The sequence below is a fragment of the Crocodylus porosus genome, unplaced genomic scaffold (genome assembly GCF_001723895.1).
Source record: "Crocodylus porosus isolate Cpor-Errol unplaced genomic scaffold, CroPor_comp1, whole genome shotgun sequence".
In the NCBI taxonomy this organism is placed as follows: Eukaryota; Metazoa; Chordata; order Crocodylia; family Crocodylidae; genus Crocodylus; species Crocodylus porosus.
This window is the reverse complement of record NW_017728907.1, coordinates 22,458,598-22,481,352: the sequence shown is the minus strand read 5'-3', so window position 1 is coordinate 22,481,352 and position 22,755 is coordinate 22,458,598. Positions and strand designations below refer to the sequence as shown.

General features: G+C 42.0%; 1 protein-coding gene across 3 annotated transcripts in view; it reads right to left on the bottom strand.

Annotated features, from left to right (window-relative positions):
• The window catches only part of RGL1 (ral guanine nucleotide dissociation stimulator like 1), a 109,440-nt gene that overhangs the window by 48,325 nt on the left and 38,360 nt on the right, over positions 1 to 22,755 (bottom strand). For 2 of the 3 annotated variants that reach the window (XM_019530973.1, XM_019530975.1), the window contains exon 4: positions 10,236 to 10,313. In XM_019530973.1, coding sequence (XP_019386518.1) covers positions 10,236 to 10,313 — 78 coding nt within the window. Of the gene's footprint in view, positions 1 to 6,321; positions 6,466 to 10,235; positions 10,314 to 22,755 lie in introns of those variants that run through there. The other variant, XM_019530976.1, reaches the window with a different exon arrangement.

Sequence of the window (22,755 nt, the reverse complement as noted above, 5' to 3'; positions counted from 1 at the left end):
AGTAAATAGCAGCTCCCTGTTCACTTTTTCTATTAATGATTTCACTGACACCGTATTATCTTCAGTCACTCTTTTCCAAGACTTCTTGAGCCTCTTCTCACATGGTTGCCACTCCATATTCCATATAATCTTCGTTGCTCTTCTCTGTACCTTTTCTTATTATAGAATATCCTTTCTGAGATTGGGGTGAACAAGAAAGGCTGTCCACTACTAGAAGCTTTTACTCCTTAGTTATATTGGCAAAAAGATGCTTTAATATAGGGAATCTAGCCTAAACAGACAAGGTTTACTATCAGCATACACCAATGCTTTAAAGTGGAATGTTTAATACGAACACACACAGATTTTCTATATCAGTGGTGCTCAGCTTTCTCATCCCGCAGGTTGGATGGGCATCACCAGGTCCCTCCCAAGGCAGATCTAGCTGTGAGGGGTTGCAAAGCCCAACTATGATTTGTATACCCAGGGCAGAGCCCTAATGAGTTGCCCCAATCTGGATGCATGGGGGAAAAGCAGCCAGTCCTGGTCCCAGTCCCAATCTGGTCGCATGGGGAGAGGACAGTTTGAGCCAACGCCAACCCCAATCCAGATGTGTGGGGGAGGGGAAGGGAAGAGTGGCCCTGATCCAGATGTGGGGGGAGGGGCAACTGCTGGATCCTAATCCAGACATGTTGGGGGGAGGAGGGACAAGCCTGGCCCAATCTGGACTTAAAGGGGATGGCCTAGTCCATATCCCTCTGCACAGGCAGGCTGGATCCAGCCATGTGGAGCTTCCACTGCTCCCTGCTGCCAAATTTCCAACCCATGGGGGAGCCCTGTGGGCTGGATGTTATGGCTCTGTGGGCCAGACTGGGCCTGTGGGCTGGAGGTTGAATACCCCTGTTCTATACTAAACTCTAATGAGCCAGGAAAACCTGAAGGACAGCCTGTTCTGACATTCCTAGTTCAATAAGATAATAACAGTTTAGCCTTCAAAGGCCTTGAGAGACATTAAAATACCATTATTCTATTGATAGATGACATGGAGAGAAAGCAAACTATTTTTTATAAAAGCCTCTAATTTTATGTACCCAGCTTGAGATGCTTAGCACTTCAATTCAATGAAGCACTAAGGAAACAGGTTTCTCAGGACTTGGGATTCTAAAGTTTAATACCCAAAAATTGAGACACTCACAGTTAACAGCTACTTTAATAATGTTGGCTTAAGTGACCACTCAAAGTCCTACAAAATAATTTATTTTTGAGCCCAGACTTGTGCCCTTGTATTGTAAATCCTTTCCTCTTTAACTGAAGTTAAGGTCTATTATGCCAGAAGCTGCATAATGGAAAGGGGCACAGTGTGAAACTGTGCAAGAAGTAAGCTAAAATATTAATGCTGCTTTACATTTTCGGGTAAAAGGCAGGGTAGATTAGTACCTTATGATCTAACCAAAGTAGGTGTGTGTGTATGTATTTTTAATGAGCTGAAGCTCACTTCAGGTGTTGTGAAGGGTTGTGCAGAAAACAGAGTATAATAAGGAAAGAGAAATTAAATTACAAAAGACAAGAGGGGAGGAAAGAGAGAAAGGGCGGGGGAGAGTGAGAGAACCACTTTGCAACCAAGAATCTCAAATAACCTTGCATAAGTATCACAACACACCTTGTGATACAGCTATATGTCATCAGCTCCATTTTAAAAGTGGGGAAATTGGGGCAACTACATATTAACTATTTGGTCCAGAATTACACCAAATATAAATGACTGATCTAGGTATAAAATCTATATTGCCCAACACCCTATTATATGCTTTGATCATACTACTTGTCTTTTTCTGTTGAAGAAAATGGTTTTTAATCCTCCACTGGCTTACTGTTTGACATATTTTCCCCTATTTAATCTAAAGCTTCTTCCACTTCCTTTTCTGATATAGAAAACCATCCAATTTCTGGCCACAAAGAGTAGTTTGAGAGCAGCAATATTGCTTGGTTAGACTGAGCGGCGGGAGCAACTGTGAATGACAGGAGCAGAGCTTCACAAAGCGTTCCCAACCAAGTTTACAAAACTTTCTTGGTTTAGGATTTCATTACAAACTCAAAACAGACCACACAGCTTAAAAGGTTTCTGAACTGTAGAAAGTGATTTTGGGCCAAATCCTGGCATACTTACACAAACAACACTCTTATCGAGTAAAATCTGAGAAAGGATGTGACAGTTGAAACCCTTTGTGTTTGTTGGCTTTCTTCTAAACAGACCTTGCCCCTCCATTTGACCACGGGGCGGCACCCTTACTGTGACACAGACTGGAACTTGTGACCCAGTCATCTGTGGGTCAGAAGTCTCTTTCCCCCAGTGACCTGCCAGTTGCCAACTCCTTTGGGGCATGGGTAGGCTCAAATGCTTTGGAGCAGCAGGCTCCACAGCAGAGAGGAGCGATGTGGAGGGGACAGGCAGCACGGTGGAGCTCAGTGACATAAATACCAAGCTCCTGTGCTGGAAATTCATGTCCAAGATCTTTTTGTTACAAATCCCGATTTTTCTGCTTTTATTTCCATACTGTGTTCTCAAGAAGTTTCTTTCTGTGTTACAGGGACCAGTGGAATTCAGGCAATAAACTGGATTGAGCATTTTCTTGCAAGAATTTACTATTTTGATGCCAATTTCACACCGACAGCTCATACACAGCTTTTTTGTGCTAATATTGTTTGACACATTTGTATATTTAGCAGTTTCCAGAGGCTCTGATGATGGGCACATTCAAACATACACTACAAAATAAACGAAGTTTAATAGAAACCCAATCGCACAAAGCGGAGTTGAAAAGTTCATGGCACAGACACTGATTTTGCCAGCAAGGCCATTTCAGTCAAGAGGGAAGAAGGAAAGAAAATAAAAACAATGTTGAGCAGACAGTGGCTGCAGCCTACTGACCTCCTATCACCTGATTATTTAATTGGTATGTCAGGGAGAGAAGTTTTCTGGAGAAGGGTTGGACAAGTGCCCATATTGTGCAGCAGCTCTAGGCTGGATGTCCCTGGGAAGAAACTGCCTGTACTCGACAGACCAAGAAACAGATAGGAATGGGAGACCTCTAAGGAATGCAACATTAGGAAAGCAACATCACAGAATCCATTATTTATCCATGGTTTGCTCACTATAACTCTCCATCTCACATTGCATGTTGTAGTGTGCATGTGTCATTGGCTGTAGAATATTTTATTCTGACTCCTGTTTTAAAACCAATACATTGGCAGGCTTGATTCAGTAATAAGTTTAAGCTTTGTGGTTGTCAGAGGGGTTCCTGATAGGAAGCTTGTCTATGACTGGGCACGCACAATTTTTAAAATTCTGACTTAAACCAGTAGAGTTCAGGGAGCTGCAAGGGGGCAAATTTAATTTTTGCCACCTTTAAAAATGGAGATTACAATCCCACACTTTAATGGAATTTTTCCATATTGTGATGTGATGTGATGTGATGATACTGTAGCAGCCCCAAAGCTTTCATGCTCAAAATGAACAGGACGTGGCAAACGAAAGGCAGAGAGTCCTTTATGGGTGCTGACAGACACGGAGGTCCCAACTGTAACTCATGGCACTTTCACATAAAGCTCCATGAATTAGAGTGACCCCCCCCAACCCAAAAGGTGTTCACTGTTGGGTCAGTGGGCAAGTGAGATGGAAATGAGCTACACTTTAAAGCCAACCCAGTGGAGGAGTCTGGATGCAGCCTCTCCCCTCTAGACCCCCCTTTCCCCAACTCCAGTGCTGCTCCAGTGCAGGAAGTGAGGGAGGGGATGGGAGGGTGCTGCAGGCTGGGGTTCACCCAACCTGAGCAGGGGGTGGGGCTCCAATCCACTTGCCCACCCTCCAGCTCAAGTCAGGCAAACCCCAGCCCACAGCTCCCTCCACCTCCTTTGTTCCTTTTGGGGACAGCCGGGCGTACGGGAATTCCTCGCCCCCCCTGCTCACCGCTGTTCCCTGACGCCCTGCTTCCCCCCCACACCTTACCCCCATGACCTGGCACAGCAGGGAGCCAAGGAGCCAAGCAGAAAACCTCCTCATCGCTTCTCGCCCCCCACCACCCCAGCGATGCGTCACCTGTGCATGGGGCTGCACCCCCCAAAGCAGCAGGAGGCACTGGTGGCACATCATCAGGACCACAGGAGGGTAGCCTGCAACAATGAGGAATCCCTGCACAGCCCTGCTGTCCCCAGCCACACCAGGTTATGCCCACCAGCTCCGGAGGCCCCAGGAGAGGGAAACAGCGTAGGAGCTAAAGCCCACAGCCTGTGCTTGCCCCAGGTACAGATCTAGGGTGGTGCGGGTCCCCCCTCCTTCCTGGGAATGCACACAGCAGTGGGGAACTGGCCCACCCCCTCCCACTTCCCTGCACGAGCCACCTGCAGCCCTGTCCTGCTCCCCGCTGGGGCCCTGCAGCTGTGCATTGCAGCCCCAAGCCCCTCCCGGCTGGGCAGCAGCCCCAGTACTGCCCAGCTCTCTCTTTACAGGGGCCTCAATACCCCTCTCCCCCCGCTACCTGCCTGCTGGAGCTGCTCTGCAGGCTGCTTGGGGCCACATGCATGTCTATGTACGTGGTGCCCCCTGTTTTTCCAGCTTCCTCCTGCTCCCTCCCAGCTCCCTGCAAGCTGGAACTCTGCCAGCCTTTAGGGAGCTCACGGAAAAATGGCAAAATCCACAGGTTTCTCTGGTACAATGCGAAAATCATGTTTGCTTCTAGTAAAAGGCAAAATCCACCGTTTACTCCGTTTTTCCATGGGAAATGGAAAACCCAGATCCCTGCTTATATCTCTTGCACTCCATGCAACAGACTACAATAGAAACTCACTTAGTCTCTTCTTAACTGAAAGACTACTTATGACCCAAGGCCTTGAGGATAACTGTCACCTCTCCGTAGGAATTTTCAGGACTGCAACAGCCATGCTCTTGAGCCAATGTAATTAAAGAATAAATACAGGGAAATTTCATGGAATAAGCTTTGGTTAGGGGGTGTACCCTTAGTCAAGTCCAGCTCTGCTGTACCTAGGAAAAAAAATGTTATGAACATAAGCAATCAGCTTAGCACAAAATACATTTGCAAAGGGATTATATGTGTAGTTTCTTACTAATTGGCCAGACCAAGCATTTATTGCAATATTCTCCCTTTTCCTGAATCTATGCTACAGACCGTAAACTGAACTGTGTTTTGCAAGCGCTACTCTGACCGCTCTTCTTTTTCCAACATGTTTTCACACATGAAGTTAAACCAATTACATTTTCTCAATTTTATCCTTTTGAAAATAAAAGGGGATTTATGCTGTTTGCTAAATCCTCAAGAACACTTCTGAATTCAGGAAAACTTGTACAACTATCAAACAATGTCCCATTTATTTCCTTGCCATGAAATCTAAAACGTAAACCCTTGTAGTAACTTTCTGTAGAAATATCTTGCTCTTCTTTTGACCCTGGGAGCAATTTGTTTAGTTAGAACCACTGCTTGGTGAGAGAATAACGTTATTCCTCAAAGATGAGAAGTCGCTGTTATGCTCTGCGTTAATTGTGATGCCATCCACTGTTTCGCTTTGCTCTTCTAACATTTCCTTTCCCTTAGTTCTGTTTGTTTTCAGAAGTCTCCCACTTTCACATTTTAAATTGCCCTTCACTTGGCTCCTTACTTTTCCTCACTTAACCACATTGGTTTCTGTTGTTTTAGCTTAATTGACTTTACGGGAATGAATGTTGATTGTACCTTCCCCAAATGAATTTTAAATGTTTCCCACTGTGGATTCCCAGGGCATTAGAGAATTGTAGCCAATTTTCTTCATTTGTCTTGCATTTCTTTCATGTCTACACTCCTAAAAATGGTGTTTTCAGAGTCTTATTATTTATGAAGCCCTGTAATGACACTGTAATGACTATACTTTCCAAAAGGAAAATTAAGCTCAAAAGGAAATAAAAGGCAAATTCTGTCACAAGACTGGGGTTCAGGATAGTACTTAAAACAGAGGCATAACTAGGAATTTTGGCACCCGGGGGAAGTAGGGGTTAGGAGGGAGTCAAGTGCTTACTTCCTTGCAGAGGGGCCATAGCAGCTGCTGCTGTGGTGCAAGCTCCCCAAACGCAGACCATAGCTATGGTGGGGTAGATGCCCCTGGGGATGCCTTCCATAACCCACCTCTAAACTGGCACCTAGAGCTGGTGTCTACCCTTAGTTATGCTACTGACTTAAAATCATAGCAACTGTCCAAAACACTGTAGTGCTGCTATGAAAGGTTTTAATGGTTATGATTTTGAGTATAGAATACTGCATTACTTTTTATTAGACGTGAACAAACAAGGGGTTTCACCTGATCAACATTCCCTTTATTTGGCTGGTTGTTTTTATTTCATGGGTCTCAAATGAGATTGGTCAGTTTGTGTTTTGTCTTTGAGTGACCTCATTTACAGCTTCCTTTCTAAAGCTGCAGATTCCATGCTGTCTTCATTGTTATAGCTAAAGCAGATTCAGCAATGTTCACCATTAGGCAAAACAGATGCCAGTTGGGGTTTTTTTAATTTACTTTTGCTCCTTGTCACTTGAACAATATGCAAGAGATACCAATCCAGTCTAAACTATTTAACTGAAAGTAATTTTGATAGGAAAACTAGTCTTCTCTATTTTTACCTTCAAAGCAACTTTACTGTTCCCCACGTCATTTGGAAGTCAAACCTCAATCGTCTATTATGCTGACACAGTGGTAATGCTTGGGAATGTGGAACAAGAGAGTATTTGGGGCTTAAAATTTAGGCATTCTTTGTACTACAGAAATTACTGGGTATATTTCTTGATCCTCAGTTGGTTTGGCACAGACAAAAAACCTCTTTTATTGACCCTAAATGTCAATATCTTAGCAAAAGAAAATGAAAATATGAAAATAGCCATTAAACATCTAATACAAAAATCAGGAAAGCTTTTATGGTTTTGAATCTTTCTTTTCAGGATCCTTAGGAAATGTAAGTTTGTATCAGGCCATAGTGAAGTTTTCCTGTATTTCATCAAAAGTATTAGTATAAATTAATGGATTCAAATGTGACTCAGTCTACTGCATACTAATTAAACATCTCCATTTTTACCTTTATTATATCCTTTTCCTTCCTCTGTCTCTTAACTTCTTTGCTGTAGTAATTTAACTGGTTAAATATATAGTAAGTATTTCAAAGTATAGGCAAGGGCATAACATTGGAGGGCAACAAAAACAGTGAGCAGTGTGGGACACATGGCTTATGAGGAGAGGCTGAGGAAACTGTGCTTATTTAGTCTAGAGAAACGAAGAAGAGGGTGCTTTAGTAGCAGCCTTCAACTACCTGAAGGGGGGTTCGAAAGAGGATGGAGCTGGACTGTTTTCAGTGGTGGCAGATGACAGAACAAAGAGCAATGGTTTCAAGTTGCAGCAAGGGAAGTTTAAGTTAGATATAAGGAAGACTTTTCTCACTAGGAGGCTGGTAAAACACTGGAAGAAGTTACCCAGAGAGACTGTCAACTCTCCATCCTTGAAGGTTTTTAAGACCTGGCTAGTCAAAGCCTTGGCTGGGATGATGTAGTTGGGGATGGTCCTGCTTTGAGCAGGGGGTTGGACTAGATGACCTCCTGAGGTCCCTTCCAACCCTCATTTTCTATTATTCTATGATCACATTGCCTCCAGTTAAAATTTGTTTGCATCTCTCCAAACCAAATTATTGAATGAGATGCCTACAGGATGTGCTTAATGGATATGGACAAGCATTAGTTCCAAGTCAGTGGCTTTGCCAGTGTGGTTACAACTGTCCTCTATCTCACTTCACAAACCACTCTGCCAGCTGGTCATCTCAAGAACTTAATACAAAGGATTGAGTGTCCACACTGCACATGAAGTAAATGCCTAGCCAGGCATTACATCTCTTCTTTCAGACTAGCCTTAACTTTCTGTCATTATTAATTTAAAGGTGAGCTTTCAAATGTGAACTTCAACTCTCCAATACTTCGGCATAGTAAGTGAATGCACCGTATTTTTGTGCATATAGCCTGCACACTGATATAAACCGCAACCATGTATAACCTGCAGAAAATTGTATTTTTGTAAAATAGTCCATGTATTACCCACATCCATCTATTCCCCGCCCCCTCAAGACATGGCCACAAGCGTGGGCTCTGCTGGGCACAGCTGCCAGAGCCAGAGCTGGAGCCAGAGCCGGAGCCAGCTAAAAGTGGTGCTACTTGCTACAGGGGAGGGGAGGGATGAGGAACTGTGAGCTGTGAGCCCCGCTCTCTGCCACTGCCGCCAGCCGTGCTCAAGCCAATCCCGCCGGGGCTCACTGCCACCATGACGTCAGTCCACAGCTGGGGACAGCTCATTAAAGGCTGTTCTAAAGACTCTCACTGCCTGCCAGCCACATTCAAGCCAATCCCGCCAGGGCTCGCCGCCGCCATGACAGCCCACAGCCAGGGACGGGCGGGGATGGGCTATGCTGTTCTAAAGACTCTGCACAGCCTGCACCCTTGTATAGCCTGCACCCATCTGTCAAGTTTGTAAAAACATGTATAGCCCACAGACTATATGCGTGAAAATATGGTAATTATCCCTGTTCTTTAGATGGAGATATTATAACGCCCAGTGAAGTTAAAGCCTTAAACAATTTATGTAGGGTATTCATTTAAAGCAAATCAGTTTCAGAGTAGGCAATAGAATCCGGAAGTTCTGATTTCCAAGGCCAGTACTTTAGCCACTAACTTATATTTCCTCTCAAGTAAACCCAAGGGGAGCAAGATATTCAGCACTTTATTAACATGAGACTTACAGGTAAGGTAGAGTTTGTACCATCTCAGGTCCAGACTCACCAGCCGCTGCTTCTGTAAGATGTCCTAGACCATGCCATACTCTCACTTCACAACCCCCCAGTGACCCAGTTAAGAAAGGAGTTTGCAATGGTGGGACTGGTATGTCAGCTATTTTCTAATGTATAATCATTCTCTATAACACCTCCCTGCCAAAAGGTCTTAGGAATGGACAATGCTAAAATTATGAAAACTAAAACATACTCTATTCATAAAATTTTGTAGAAATGTTGTTTCTGTGAAGGAAAAATGCTGAGTAAAGGCTTGGAAATCAGACTCTCTTCTTGTATTTACTTATTACTGGTTATTTACTGTATATGGCACATGACAGAAAAAGAATGTTGGACTTGTTTTTCCCCAAAACAAATTAAAGAATTTAAACTACGTGAACCCTTGCTTAAGTCAAGTCATTGACAAGCAAGATCACTGGAGTTAAGAAAATTTAGCAAAATGTTTACTGATGGAAGCTCTGATAGCATTATTATGGAGAAAGTCACAGTGATACACTGCAGAGAACTAAAGGGAATCAGTGGTATCAACAAGGGGTAATCAAATATAATCATTCAAGTATTTTATGCTGCCAATGCATATGCAAACTTCAGATCATGCAGATGTCAATTTATAGATGTGCTGAGGCAAGGTTCATTAGACTCCTGCCTCTTAAAAATAAAATAACGTTCCATATGGAACTAGAGGCAGAAAGACGACATCTTTTTCAATTTAAAAAATGTTTACAGTTTCACGATTTTGAGCACCATGTGCAAAGCCACCAAAATGTGACCATGATTTAAAAATCCACAATGATTAATGCTTAATCATTGACTAATTAAACAGTGATTTAAAAATTCCAGCATGTGGGACTTTGGGGAGAGGCACATGTATGTACAGTGCACAATCAGGGCCACATCTCACCTAGAGTCTATAGACACTTCCATAATATAAAATGAAATCCATAACAAACAATAACCATGTATATTTGTGGTTAAAAGCAGCAAGGGAAACAAACATGCTTTGTTTGATCACCCATAAATTATTTACCCTAAAATAAAAGACTAGATCTGTTCATTTAACCTAAGCATGATTCATAGACACTAGGGCTGGAAGGGACCTCGGAAGATCATCGAGTCCAGGTCCCTGCTCCAAGGGCAGGAAGTCATCAGGGATCATAGGACCCCAGCAAGATGTTTTGCCCTGGCAAAATGTCTCTTGAAGGTGTTCAAGGTAGGCACTTGAACCACCTCCAGCGGCAGTCTACTCCAAACCTTGGAATAAACTGTCTGATACAGTTAATTATTTGCTTATACAAATAAGGATGGCTGTGTATTTTAAAAAAAAAAAGATGATTAAGTTGACCATATCCTCTCTGAATCCTGACTGAGGTTTTGCTGTACAGCATAAAGCCACACTTACTTCCTGAGTACTGTTTTGGACTCTGAGGAATTCTGGCTTCCATCTTCTTCACAGTTTGAGGTCTCCAGGTTTCCATACCTAAACATTAAAATGGATATTTTAGAAAGTTATTAAAAAAAACAAGCTAAATATATTTGGAATGGCAGTACCACTGGACTCATTAGCAGCACTAGACTTCCCAGCTCACACAGGACCATCAGGTGTGATCAGATATCATGATGGACAATAACCTATGACTTAGTAAGATTTCCTTTTAATATTAATTTACATTCTTATCACTACTCTGAATAGTCTGCAAAAGCACAAAAGAGCAGCAGAAAAACCACTTCCACAGTCAAATAGGAAACCAAATCCCATCAGTTTGGGGGTCTGAGGACCATTTTGTGACAATGATGAGAGTAAAATATGTGAGGGGCAAAGATTTCAGTTTGCATCAGAGTCAACTGCTCCCAGGCATAGCATTTATACATGCACCCAGGACCACAGCACCTTGAGCCAGGGCAAAACAGTACCAGGCTGAAAGGGGTCATGGGGTGGGGCTGAGGGGGTGGTGGTCAGTTCCAGGCTCTGGGTGACAATGTTGGGACGGGCTGGGGCACAAAGATGCTACAGTGCAGGGCTAGGAGGCAGACAGCCCCCACACTTAAGCACCCTTGTGCCCCAGCCAGCCCCTGTTACTGTCTACACGTGTCTTCCAGCGCACTTAATGACTCTACCATAAGATAGTACAGTACTATTTTACAGTGGAGTTATTTAATTTACTGCACCTTAATTCCAGCAGTGCATGTGTAGACGGTAACACTTTACTGCTGAGCTAATTAGTCAACTCCGCAATAAAGCACATGTGTAGATGCACCCACTGAATTTCCTTCTACAGGACTTTGGTTTAACATTATTTCTTATTTAACTATTAGTCCATCCTCATTCTGCTAAGGAACAGATTGTGACTGGCCTTTCAGTAGGGGCTGTTGTGAAAAGATTTCCCCTCTGCCCCTCATATTCTCCACATGAAGGGCTGTTCCATTCTCTGAAGTTGTAAGAGTATTAAGACTGTTCTCTCTGTTCACTCTCAGAAGATGGATATCACCTTTCAATGGCATATCACCACAAAGAGGACAGGAAGGAAGTCAAGTCCTAGCCCTGTCCCCATCCCTCTGTTTCCTTCTACACCAGGGCATTACCAGCAACTAAATTTGGTCCATAGCTTATAAGAGCCTGATAGATCACAGCACAATCTGGCTTGGCTACAGACAAAGAAATTGTTATAAAAATTAATTCTATGAGATATCTGTGTAAGACTGTATGTCAGAACCTTGCCCAGCCAGTGAAAAATCAAGATTTCTCTATTCAAACTATCTTAGAGAAAAAAGATGAAGAGTGTCAGTCTTTTCAAGCCCCTTCATAATGTAATCCATCTAACATTTTATGTCAAGTCAGGATGCTGGGAAGAATGTCAATGGTGCAACTGAATTCAAGCCTAAGAAGTCTTCCCCAACCTGTGCACTTAAGTCAGTGACATGATGGACACACTGCTCAAGCACTGCCCATACTAGTACCAATGCTTTGCCCTTTGATGGCACATTTAATCTGAGAATGTCAAAGGTCTTTACAAACAGCAGCTATGTCTCAACAATCTTATGAGGCAGGTAAAATATTATCATTATCCCTATTACGCAGATGGGGAAATGGAGGAACAGAAAGTAAGGAACAGAAAGCAAAATATAGTGAAATGAAGAGATACTTGAGCTAGTTTTAAATGAGTCATCTTAAATAGTGAAAGTAGTCTAGCTGCGACACTCTACGGTGTAAATATAAAACTTGAAGTCTTACATTTCTCAAATGTCCATATGCCTCTCTGAGTTATGCCACTACAGCTCAGCTGGCATCAACAGATTGTGAAAGTGTGACAGATGAGAATTTAACTCTTGGAATGAGCCCTTTGAGATGCATGCATGCATAGTCGGTGGCAGAGGGATTCTGGCACCCCCTCACAATCAGCAGCTAGAGCAGGTGCCCCCCTCTCCCTGCCCTAGTTATGCTACTGGAGTCAATTTTACTTAGATCTGCCATGATCAATCAACCAATTCCAACCTTTTCAGAAAGAGGCCTGGCTAAGATAACAGGGCCTGATTCCACATGTTCTTATCCATGTAGAAGCTCATTTTTTCTCTGAGTAGTTGCACAAAAGTTAATCAGAGCACTTATGAAGTAAGCTGGCACCCAGCATGACATACAATACATCAAGAGACATACACATATTTTCTCTCTGCCCTAATATCCCCTTCCTAATCCCACTTGGCCTTTCATAAATCATTTCCAATATTAGGAATTCAAAATAAATACAATTAATTCCATTTGATATAACCTCTAACAGGTTTCAACAATGAACTAAATCAATGCAATATTATTCTGAATATATTTCTAAGAGTTTCAAAGCATTCCAAAACCTTTTTAGAGAGAAGTAGTTAGCTATGTTAGTCTGAAGGCAGGCAGATTACCCAATCAGTCTACCAGCAATAGACTACCTGACTCCTATTCTCACCAAGCCACCAGACTTTATTCAAGACTCAGATGTCAGCTCTGTCCCCTTGTCAGCACAGACCATATCATCACTGGAATAAACAGCACAGATTATAACAACTGGGGTCATATATGCAATCCCATGAGCTGATACCTATGTTAAGTAATGAATGAACACTGAGTTGACATCAATTCCAGAAAGACCCACAAGCCTTTGCAGAACACTTTAACATCCCTGGACATTCACTGACCTTACTCTTAAACTATCAGATTTTTAAAAAACAACTTTGACACAAAGTTGCAAAACAAGAACTCTTCCATGGATAGGACTATGCTAAGTATGATCTCAACTGAATTATGGATTTTTATCCCATTACCTGGACTAGCTTTTATAATCCTTAGTTCCCTTCATTGGTTAACTGCTTCTTTTATCCTCTTTGAACTCTTCAATCCACTTTCCCCTCTCAACAATTCCCTTTCCACCTATGTCTTCCTCCCCTTTTCTCTAGCCCTCATATTAAAATAACTTTATTCCTTTCTATTTAGTACCCCTGCTCTCTGCAAGTCCATTCATAGCATTGAGGAAGGCCTACAAAAGCATAAACCTCTCTGAACAAGTTACTGTATTCTATAAAGTGCCATCCTGCCCTGCTTTTTGCCTAGCCCTAGCAGTGATCTCCAGAACAGGTTTAAAGCATACTGATGGGACAGTATATTGGAAGGTTGCTGCACCTACTCCATAGATAGAAAGAGGATTTCAATTCTAGAGCAGCCCATTAGGCACCATGTCTCAGCATCAAATTCTCTAACAAGTATATTTTAAAATAAAATGTGGGCAGCCTTTAATATGCATAGATTTGCAATGGCCAAGCTTTTCCACACAACTTTGTAAAGAAAACGTCTATTTTTACTAGAAGCAATTAATAAACATATTTATGTTAACATTAATTCTTCTAAAATAATGTAATATGAAACAGAGTAATCAGTACTACATATTCTCTTTACATGAAATAGTAGATAAAAATTTGCAGAATATTAACACATCTCTAAATCTCATTAGTGAAACAAATGTTTTATTACATACGCTGTCAGAATGGAATAAATCAACGCAGACATTTACCCATAAGAAAACTAGAAAGCACACCATGCCACCCTAGTTCCCAAAGGCAAATCACATCTGTGAATGTACAACAGAACATTAAATATGGGTGAGGAGTTGACAATGCCTCTAATGTACAGAATAACATTGCTACAGACTTCCACTATTCTGTTCTCACTAGGCCCTGGACAAAGATCTATTCACTGAATAGTTTTGTATGAATGCTTTGCATACAAAAAGACACATGAGAAACAAAGGATACCATAGCCTATGGAACTTTTCAATCTTGTTCAGTATTTAGGTTAGTTCCTCTCACTGAAGTATCTAACTGAACAAATGAAACCAGAATTTAATTTGTTGGATTGAAACTTAAAAGCTGAATAATGGATGTAGGAAATACCCCTTCAACTTGTGTGTGTCTGCATGTATGTGTGTTACTGTGTGTGGGAGTTATTGTTCTCCACTGAATGATAAGGAAGTAACAAAAAAGTCTAGTAATTAATGTAGGTCTCAAACATAAATCCAAGCAAGGGCTAAATGTGATTAAGCAAACAATAAATGACTATTTTTATGTGGATATAACTTTTTTCATTCACTTTCAATTCACACTGTGTGTGTATATATATGTGTATATATACACACACACACACACACATATATATATATATATATATTGCATGTCTAAAATGTTGCCATCTCTGAAGTGGAAGGAGGCAAGCAACCAGTACACAATAAGATAACGAAGAAGGGAAGAAATATGCTGGTAAATGAAAATAAGCCAAATGCAATACTGAAAATGTTGTGGGATCTTTAATATCTTTTGGTGCAGACAGAAATGACATTTGTCACATGATCAGCCCCTTGAAAGTGGTCTAAAGCCATGTCCTAACAGAAGAGAATGGCTGCAGAGAGCTTGCATTGCACAACAAATTAACCCTCATTGTATGCGGGTCCAAATGAAGATGCTCCAAAACGAAGCACCTTCATTAATTTTTGTCTGCTCTGGCACTAAACTACTGCAGCACAGTCCAGCCCCTGTCTCTGGATGGGAGGGGGAAAAGGCAGGGGAGGGACGTCTATTCTGGGATTTTCTCAATTGTGCTGAAGGGGAAGGGTTGGGGGGGGACAGTGGGACTGGAGCTCCTCACCTCCAGGGAGCTCCAGTCCACCCAGAACCCCACTCCAGCACAGCTGGGAAAACCCCAGAACAGACCTCCCTGCTCTGCCTTCTCCCCTTCCCATCCAGACACAGCAGCAGAGACAGGAAAGGTCCAGCAGACCTAAGAGAAGAGGTTACAGAGATACAGTTAACATCTGTTGACTCAGGAAGATCAGTTTAACTCATGGTGCTTTCTTTAAAGTGTCATGAGTTAGACAAGAATGACCAGTTGAGGTAATTTTATCACATTTATAGTTCACACACAGGGTCTGTAGTAGTACTGATTTTAAAATAAATCTCACACACTTATTTTACTGGTTTATAAATATCTTTGGTAGTGTAAAGTGTAACTGGTGGTGACTAAAACAGGACACAAGTACTTTGCAAGTCAGAACTGATTGGAATGTGCAGGGCACTGTCAATAATCAAATGGATGATTTGTCATCATGGTCCTAGAAGGTCCCATGAAAGTACTGGCATCCAGTTCTGGGCACCACACTTCAAGAAGGATGTGGATAAGCTCAAAAAGGTGAAGAGAAGGGCCACCTGCATGATCAAGGACCTGGGGGACAGGCCCTATGAGAAGAGATCTGCGATTGTTCAGCCTGAGCAAAAGAAGGCTGAGAGGTGACTTGATAGCCACCTACAAATATGTCAAGGGAGAACACCAGGACCTAGGTGAACAACTTTTCAGAAATGCCTCCCGCCCCCCGGGAAGCCATGGACCAACGGACACAAGCTAATCGAGGAGAAGTTTCACTTGGAAATAAGGAAAAACTTATTTTCTGTACAGGCACCTAGAATTTGGAACACACTTCCAGCAGAGGTGAGGCAGTCACCATCTCTGGCAGTTTTTAAGAGGAGGCTGGACAAATACCTTGCTGAGCTCATTTGAGCCCAATTACCTGCTTCCTCTCTTCTCACCTGTCCTGTCCCTTTCTCCCTTCCCTTTATTTTATCCCCTCCAAAATAACACCCCCTAAATAAGCACTGAAGTAGTTTGATGCTTGCCCTCAACCCATTTCTCATGCTATATATTCTGTCCCTTCCTCCACCTACACTTGACTTATCTATTTAGCCTGAATCTTCTTAGGGTCAGAAACTGCCCAGTCCCCTCTGGTTGCTCAGTGCCCAGTACAATAAGACTGCAGTCTTGCTCTGTCCTTTTTTACATGATTAATACAGCAGTATACAGGGAATGATCTCTAGCAAGCACTTGATCCTGCAATGTGCAGAACACTCCTGTGTTGCAGTGTGATCTCAACTCCCATTAAACACTAACTGCGTTCTTCGGCACCACCCAGTAGTGTGCAGGATTAAGTATTAAGTGTGCAGGATATGCTGAAGAAGGTGCATATCCCACTGCATTCCTAAACTCAGTGAGAGTAGAGACCCAGACTCTTCAGTTCTGCTGAACTGGTACCAGTTTTAATTCTCTCAAAACACCCTCACATCATGGACTGCACAAAGATTCTGCACGCACATTAAAATTTGAAGTCCTTTTTTAACTCAGCTTCTGCAAAGCAAGCAAAAATCATGACGATGAATAATGTTAATAACTTTGGCAGAACTTTTTAAAGACACCTACAGGATTTAGATGTATAATACCCATTAATTTAAAGGATGAAAGTACCCACTTAGTTTTGGGTAACTTTGAAAATGTAAACCTTTGTTTTCATTTTCAAAACCCCAGGCTAGACACAAGATTTTGTGTACATTGTCTATCTTAAGTATTACAGTACAGCCTTTGTAAATAGGAGAGATCAAAATTTAAATTGAAACTCCAGGCTTGAGTTCAATAACAAAAAAACTGCCAAACCAAAAAACTCCTTTGAACTCCTAAAGTGTTAAATAGATTTACTTCCAGGACGCTGGCTATGATTAACTACTGTTTTCAGGACTAATAAAAACCCTAATTAGAGCCTGTTGAAATCAATGGGAAACTTTCCCAAGGGATTGAAACCTCTGCTTTAACTGACACAGCTGAACTCTGCCTTGTGTCTATATGATCTGCTTTTCAAACTAGATACTATCTTTTAATAATATATCCATAAAACAAAGGCAGCTTAATTAAAATGTTAAATGTATGAAAAAACTGATTTAAAATTCAAAGCTAAACATGTGCCTTATCTTCCACCATGTGCAACCCTATTCATTTCCAGAGGTATAAAATCAGGGCTGAATTTCTCCCTGAAGAATCGTTTTCTTTTTGAACAGTTTGCTTGGTGTGCCCGTAAGAAGACAGCACATCTTGGAGTTGAAAACACTGTCAGTTAAAGACCTCATATGGTCATGTGCTTCCTACTGTGAGAAGGCTGAGTCCATGTGTGTTTAGTTTTTAGGAGCCCCCCTCCTGAGAACAGGATCCTACTTTGCTATCTCATATGGACAGGATTAAAAGGAGCATAAATTACAGGCATCTCCTTGAGCATTCGACCATATATGGAGAGAAACTGCTGATTCCTACATGTCCATATCTGAAATCAAGAGCACAACATGCTGTCTGGAAAACCGTCTTGGAACCTATTAGGTTGTATGAAATCTTACATGTTGGCAAAGCAGAACATTACCCATATTTTTTATCAGCAAGTTGCCTTAGGAAAGGTCTGAGGTAGGAAAACATGGAAGTTTTTTCAGCTTTTCAGAGGGATTAAACAAAACTTCATCAAGATGAAAATTGATTTAATCACAGCACAAGTTATTTTGAACTTTTTCCACCTATTGTCTTTTCGTCATGACCCAACACTTGATGAATTAATTTTCCCTCAAGAATGACAGCCATTTTTCCATTTCCACTGTCAAGCATAACCTATGTGGTCTTCAGCGTAACTATAACTTTGTGATCTTTTTTGGTCAGGATAGTTTTGGTCTAAAACCTGCAACACGCTATGCCTAATATTCAGTCCATCCTTGATATATATACACATTCCTAAAGCATACATTTCCATAAGCAAAAATTATGTTCTGTGAGTATGAAATTCATCCTTTCGGTGGTCCTGAAGCAGCAACCTACCTACAAAACTTGAGTTTTGTCAGCTCTATCAATCAATCTAAGATCAAGGAGCCCATTTCCTGGCCTGGGCTTATCACACACTTTTGCCAGAGAGGTTACAGAGCACTGATACTCCCTGGGCAGCTACACAACTATAGTCCTCTCCACTTTTGTCCTTAAGAATTAATGCAGGAGTTCAAGTGATAAAGGCTCTCTGTGCAAATGTGAATTTTATTACTAGGGCTCAGAGTCTGATTTACTATACTGAGAGCTGGCACATTCATTACTTTTCTAGATATTGCAACTGAAGTTATTTGTCTTATAAAACACAACACCCCTGACACATCATATATACCATATCTTGGAATACAATGTGAAATAAGAAGGTTGCAGCAAGTTGAAATTTTTCCTATCATATCCTAGTGTGCCAATGTAAACTGTGTTAATTACAATTCAATTAATTTTCCTTTTTTCCCAGTCCTTACTATTGCTTCAAAAGTCCATATTCAACAGCTGTACATACACCAATCAATCTCTTCAAGGATAAATTTAATCTTATTCTTTGTTGTAGGCTATAAAATTCCAGATTATACATAATATCTGAAAAGCCAAGAGAAGTATCCAAGGACATCCAAACTTTACTCCCCTAAGATTCATGAGATGGAAAGGAAATTGTGGCCTCTTGGGATTTCCTGTTCATTCTAACACATATTGTAAAAAGCTGGGGAGAATGCAGACAAATTCAGGCAGCCCTTCCTGTAAAGGATATGTGCATGGCTGACACTAAGAGAATCACAAGGGTCAGTGAGATCAGAATTGAGCCAGAAAAAGGTAAACTGTTCTAACAATCTTCCCTTCAGATTCTTTTGCGCTTTTCTGATATTCCCATCACTTTAAAGCAACATGTTAGGAGAAAGGCAGTAAACATCCCTACCTATTCTTATCCCCTCCTTGACTCTCACTTCCCTTTTGTACTGATGTTCAAAATACAGAACCCAGTCCTAACACACACTCACACGGCATTTCCTTTTACTATTTGCCTGAGACAATTTTTTTTAATAATACCAGTTTATGGGTGTCTCCATCTCTGAGTCAAGCTTTCAAGTGCTACTTGCAATACACAATAATTCAATGAGAAAGAAAGCTCAATTCTGGGAGGTGCTGACTTTTAAACTGAGGGCACAGGACTAGGTCTCTCCTGTATTCTTCCCCTGAATTAACAGATAACACAGCACCAAATAAGGCCTTTGCATTTAGGAGTGGCCCACAGTTTTGTACATCCAAAATGGGTAACTGCTTATTAATCTTTTTGCACGCTGATGAAAATCTGGACCAAGTTAAATGGAATCTCAGACAACATGCACATGCTCAGACATGGACTAGGGAAAGACACACACGAAGTCTGAGCCTGAATTGATTCAATTTTTTGCAGGTTAGCTTAACCTGCCTAAACTGAATCCGTTTGTAACTGAACAGACATTCCCTCTGGACTGAAGAAATGCAGGCACATGCCTGCAGTGACTCAGGCTAGAAGCCGGAGGATGGCAGAGCAGACCTCCCTTCCCTTTGACAGCACTGAGGTGAGGGGGGCATGGCCAGGCCCCAGCAGGACCTCTGACTAGGGAGGGATTTAAGCCTCTGCCCTGGCCTGCACAGTCCCAGGCTTTTTTCCACTTGCTGCTCAAGGGACAGGAGTGTTGCCAGACACCAGCCCCCGGCTAACACTCTGAGGCAAAGGGAGGGTGCAGTGCGTGCATCTGTTGATGATACTGTGCTTTTCAATCTCCTTCTCCCAGCTTTTTCATGCTGTCTGCAAACCTGACACGCAAGGGAGCCAGCAGGGAGCTGATAACACAGCATTTATCAACCCATCAACAAAACAAAAACCTCCCTCATTAGTTAAAGCTCTTCTTAAACAGCTTTTCCAAGGAAGGAATGGAGAGACATTACCAGCTGTGTTGTTGATTAGCTCCAAAAAGCCCTAAGCAGACACTGTGCTGTCTGCCTGTTACAGTGAAACTGGAGACATACACACAGACACCTTTCAGCATTGATTAGCATACCACATGCCTAGGATCTGTGGGACTAGGGAGGGATGGAGGGGGAATCTTTGCTTAAGCAGCAAGCAGCAAGTGGGGGTTGGGGGTCGGGGAGGAACAGGAGGAAGCCAGGCAGACCCTGCTGTGCCTGCAGTTTCTGCCAGTGCTCAGACTAAGGAGCAGAGGGGCAGAGCCAGCCCTGTTCTCTGGAGCAGAGAGCATAGCCCAGTCCAGCCCAGCCCAACCCAGGGCTGCGAAGCATCTGGAAAGCTGGGGGACTCTGGTTTAACTTAAACCAGCAAGGAGTCTGGGACAGATATTGCATAAACCGGTTTGACTGAAATCAATTAAGTCTGATGATACATTCAACCTGGTTTATCTTAAACCAGTTTCAGCCATTTTTAAACTGGTTTCTGTGCACTGAACTTATGTTCTGTTACAGGTTTAAACCAGTTTCTGATCACTTAAATTGGTTTATGTGTAATGTCTGTCCCTAACCTTAAAGGTCAACTGAAGTGTTAGCCCTATATAATAAATACTTTGTTTAATATTTATTCAATTCCATTTCTATGTCTTCCTCCCAAGAAAATTTGAGGAAGGGAAGGAAGAGATGGACTTGAAACAGACTGCCCAATTTTTTAATGTTTTAGTGCAACTCTAAGCTCCCATTTTACATAATCAAAATCTGATACACAAAAATATTAATGGTTTCTTGGGAATGTTAACTTGGCCACACTGGACAAATTGTGCGTGTTATGGCATACATGTGACAATTAATATTAAATTAGTTAATTATTAAGCTCAAATTTTATATATATATATATATATATTTTTTTTTTTTTTTTTTGGGGGGGGCTTAGTTTGGCTGTCTGTGAGTCTGTTTGTGTGTGTGTCTGTCTGTAACACTCTTCATCAAGTGTGCCTGTGTTGAGAGGGTGGTGGTTGACTGCATGGGCTCGGGTGGGTGCAGGGTTGGGGGAGGTGAACAGGGAGGACCACAGTGGTGGCACCCCCCACTGTCCGGCCCCAGTGCCCACCCCTGTACCCGGCAGGGCAGGGTGCCCGATGTGCACCCGCACCCCACAACTTCTATTACCAACAGCTGGCAGGGAGGGGAAGGGAGGGAAGCAGGAAGGGGAAGGGAGGCACAGAGCTCAGGGGAGGAGGGGGAGGCACAGAGCTCAGGGGAGGAAGCCCCACAGCTCAGGGGAAGAGGCAGATGCCACCTATATTTGCCACCTATATTTGCTACCTATATTTACTACCTTTCTTAAGTTTTTATATTAGTACTATCCAATTGCCCATCAAGAATGACAGATTTCAAAGGAGTGTTTACATGTCTGGCCCCAAAGGGTGAGCAGGGGGGTGGGGAGGGAGGGCAGGCATGCCCAATCAGTGCCAACTGTGCACTGTGTGTTTTATGTACAAATTGCTTACTAGAACCTTAAATAGAACAGCTTATCAGATAAAATATAACCTTAGTAGTCACCCTCTCCTACAAAATTTTCTTAATGAATTAGTAGTTGTCCATATCTATTTACTTTCCCTCTTGCCCTACTAAGTGAACCATAGGAAAAAAGAAAAGGTAGCAAATGCAAGTGGGGGGAGGGAGCCCCCATGCTGGAGGGTGGAGAAGGAGGCAGCAGCAGGAATATTTACATGCCTGCCCCCCCTCCCCACCCCCCTGCTCACCCTTTGGGGCCAGACATGTAAACACTCCTTTGAAATCTGTCATTCTTGATGGGCAATTGGATAGTACTAATATAAAAGCTTAAGAAAGTTAATGCATATATTTAAAAAGCAACACAGAAATATATTTAAAAAGCAACACATAGAAACTAAAACATGCACTATATTCTCTTTACTCTAGGGACATTTGTTTTTTCATTTCCTGACCACTGACCATTTAATTTCATAACCTTTCTGTGACCTCAAAATACAGTTTTTTAAATTTCCTAAGGCCTCTTTCCCAGGGGGTAGCCTCCTCCCCATACACACAGATGCACACAAACCGCACAGAGAAATCTATCTGCATGATTTCACAACATTTACTGTCCTTGGGACACTTTTTAGTCTCTTTATCTAAATGCAGTTTAAGAGAGTTTGATTTTTAACACTAAAAATGATTAAGCACCAAACAACAGTAGACTCCCACATGAAATAATCAAAACCTTAACCTGTTGGCTTGGATGGCTATGGTATAGTCCGCTGTTGCAATGGATTATCCTCTTGTCCCCAACCCTGAGCTTAACATTCTTAAACCCCCAATTATAGACGGTTTATTTTACTGTATTTCATTTAGTGCTCATTAAAGTGCTGGACTGAGAACTCTGGTGGGTGATGTTCTCTATTAAATCAAAAAAACAAGAACAGCATGAGCATTTGCAATCAGACCTTCCCAACCACCAGCCTTTTAATGCGTCTCCAGTTAGCATGAGTTAAACTGACCTCCTACAGAATTTCAATCCTTGGCTTTCTGACCCAGACAGCAAACATTGCCAATCAGTGCCAACTGTGCACTGTGTGTTTTATGTACAAATTGCTTACTAGAACCTTAAATAGAACAGCTTATCAGATAAAATATAACCTTAGTAGTCACCCTCTCCTACAAAATTTTCTTAATGAATTAGTAGTTGTCCATATCTATTTACTTTCCCTCTTGCCCTACTAAGTGAACCATAGGAAAAAAGAAAAGGTAGCAAATATAGGTA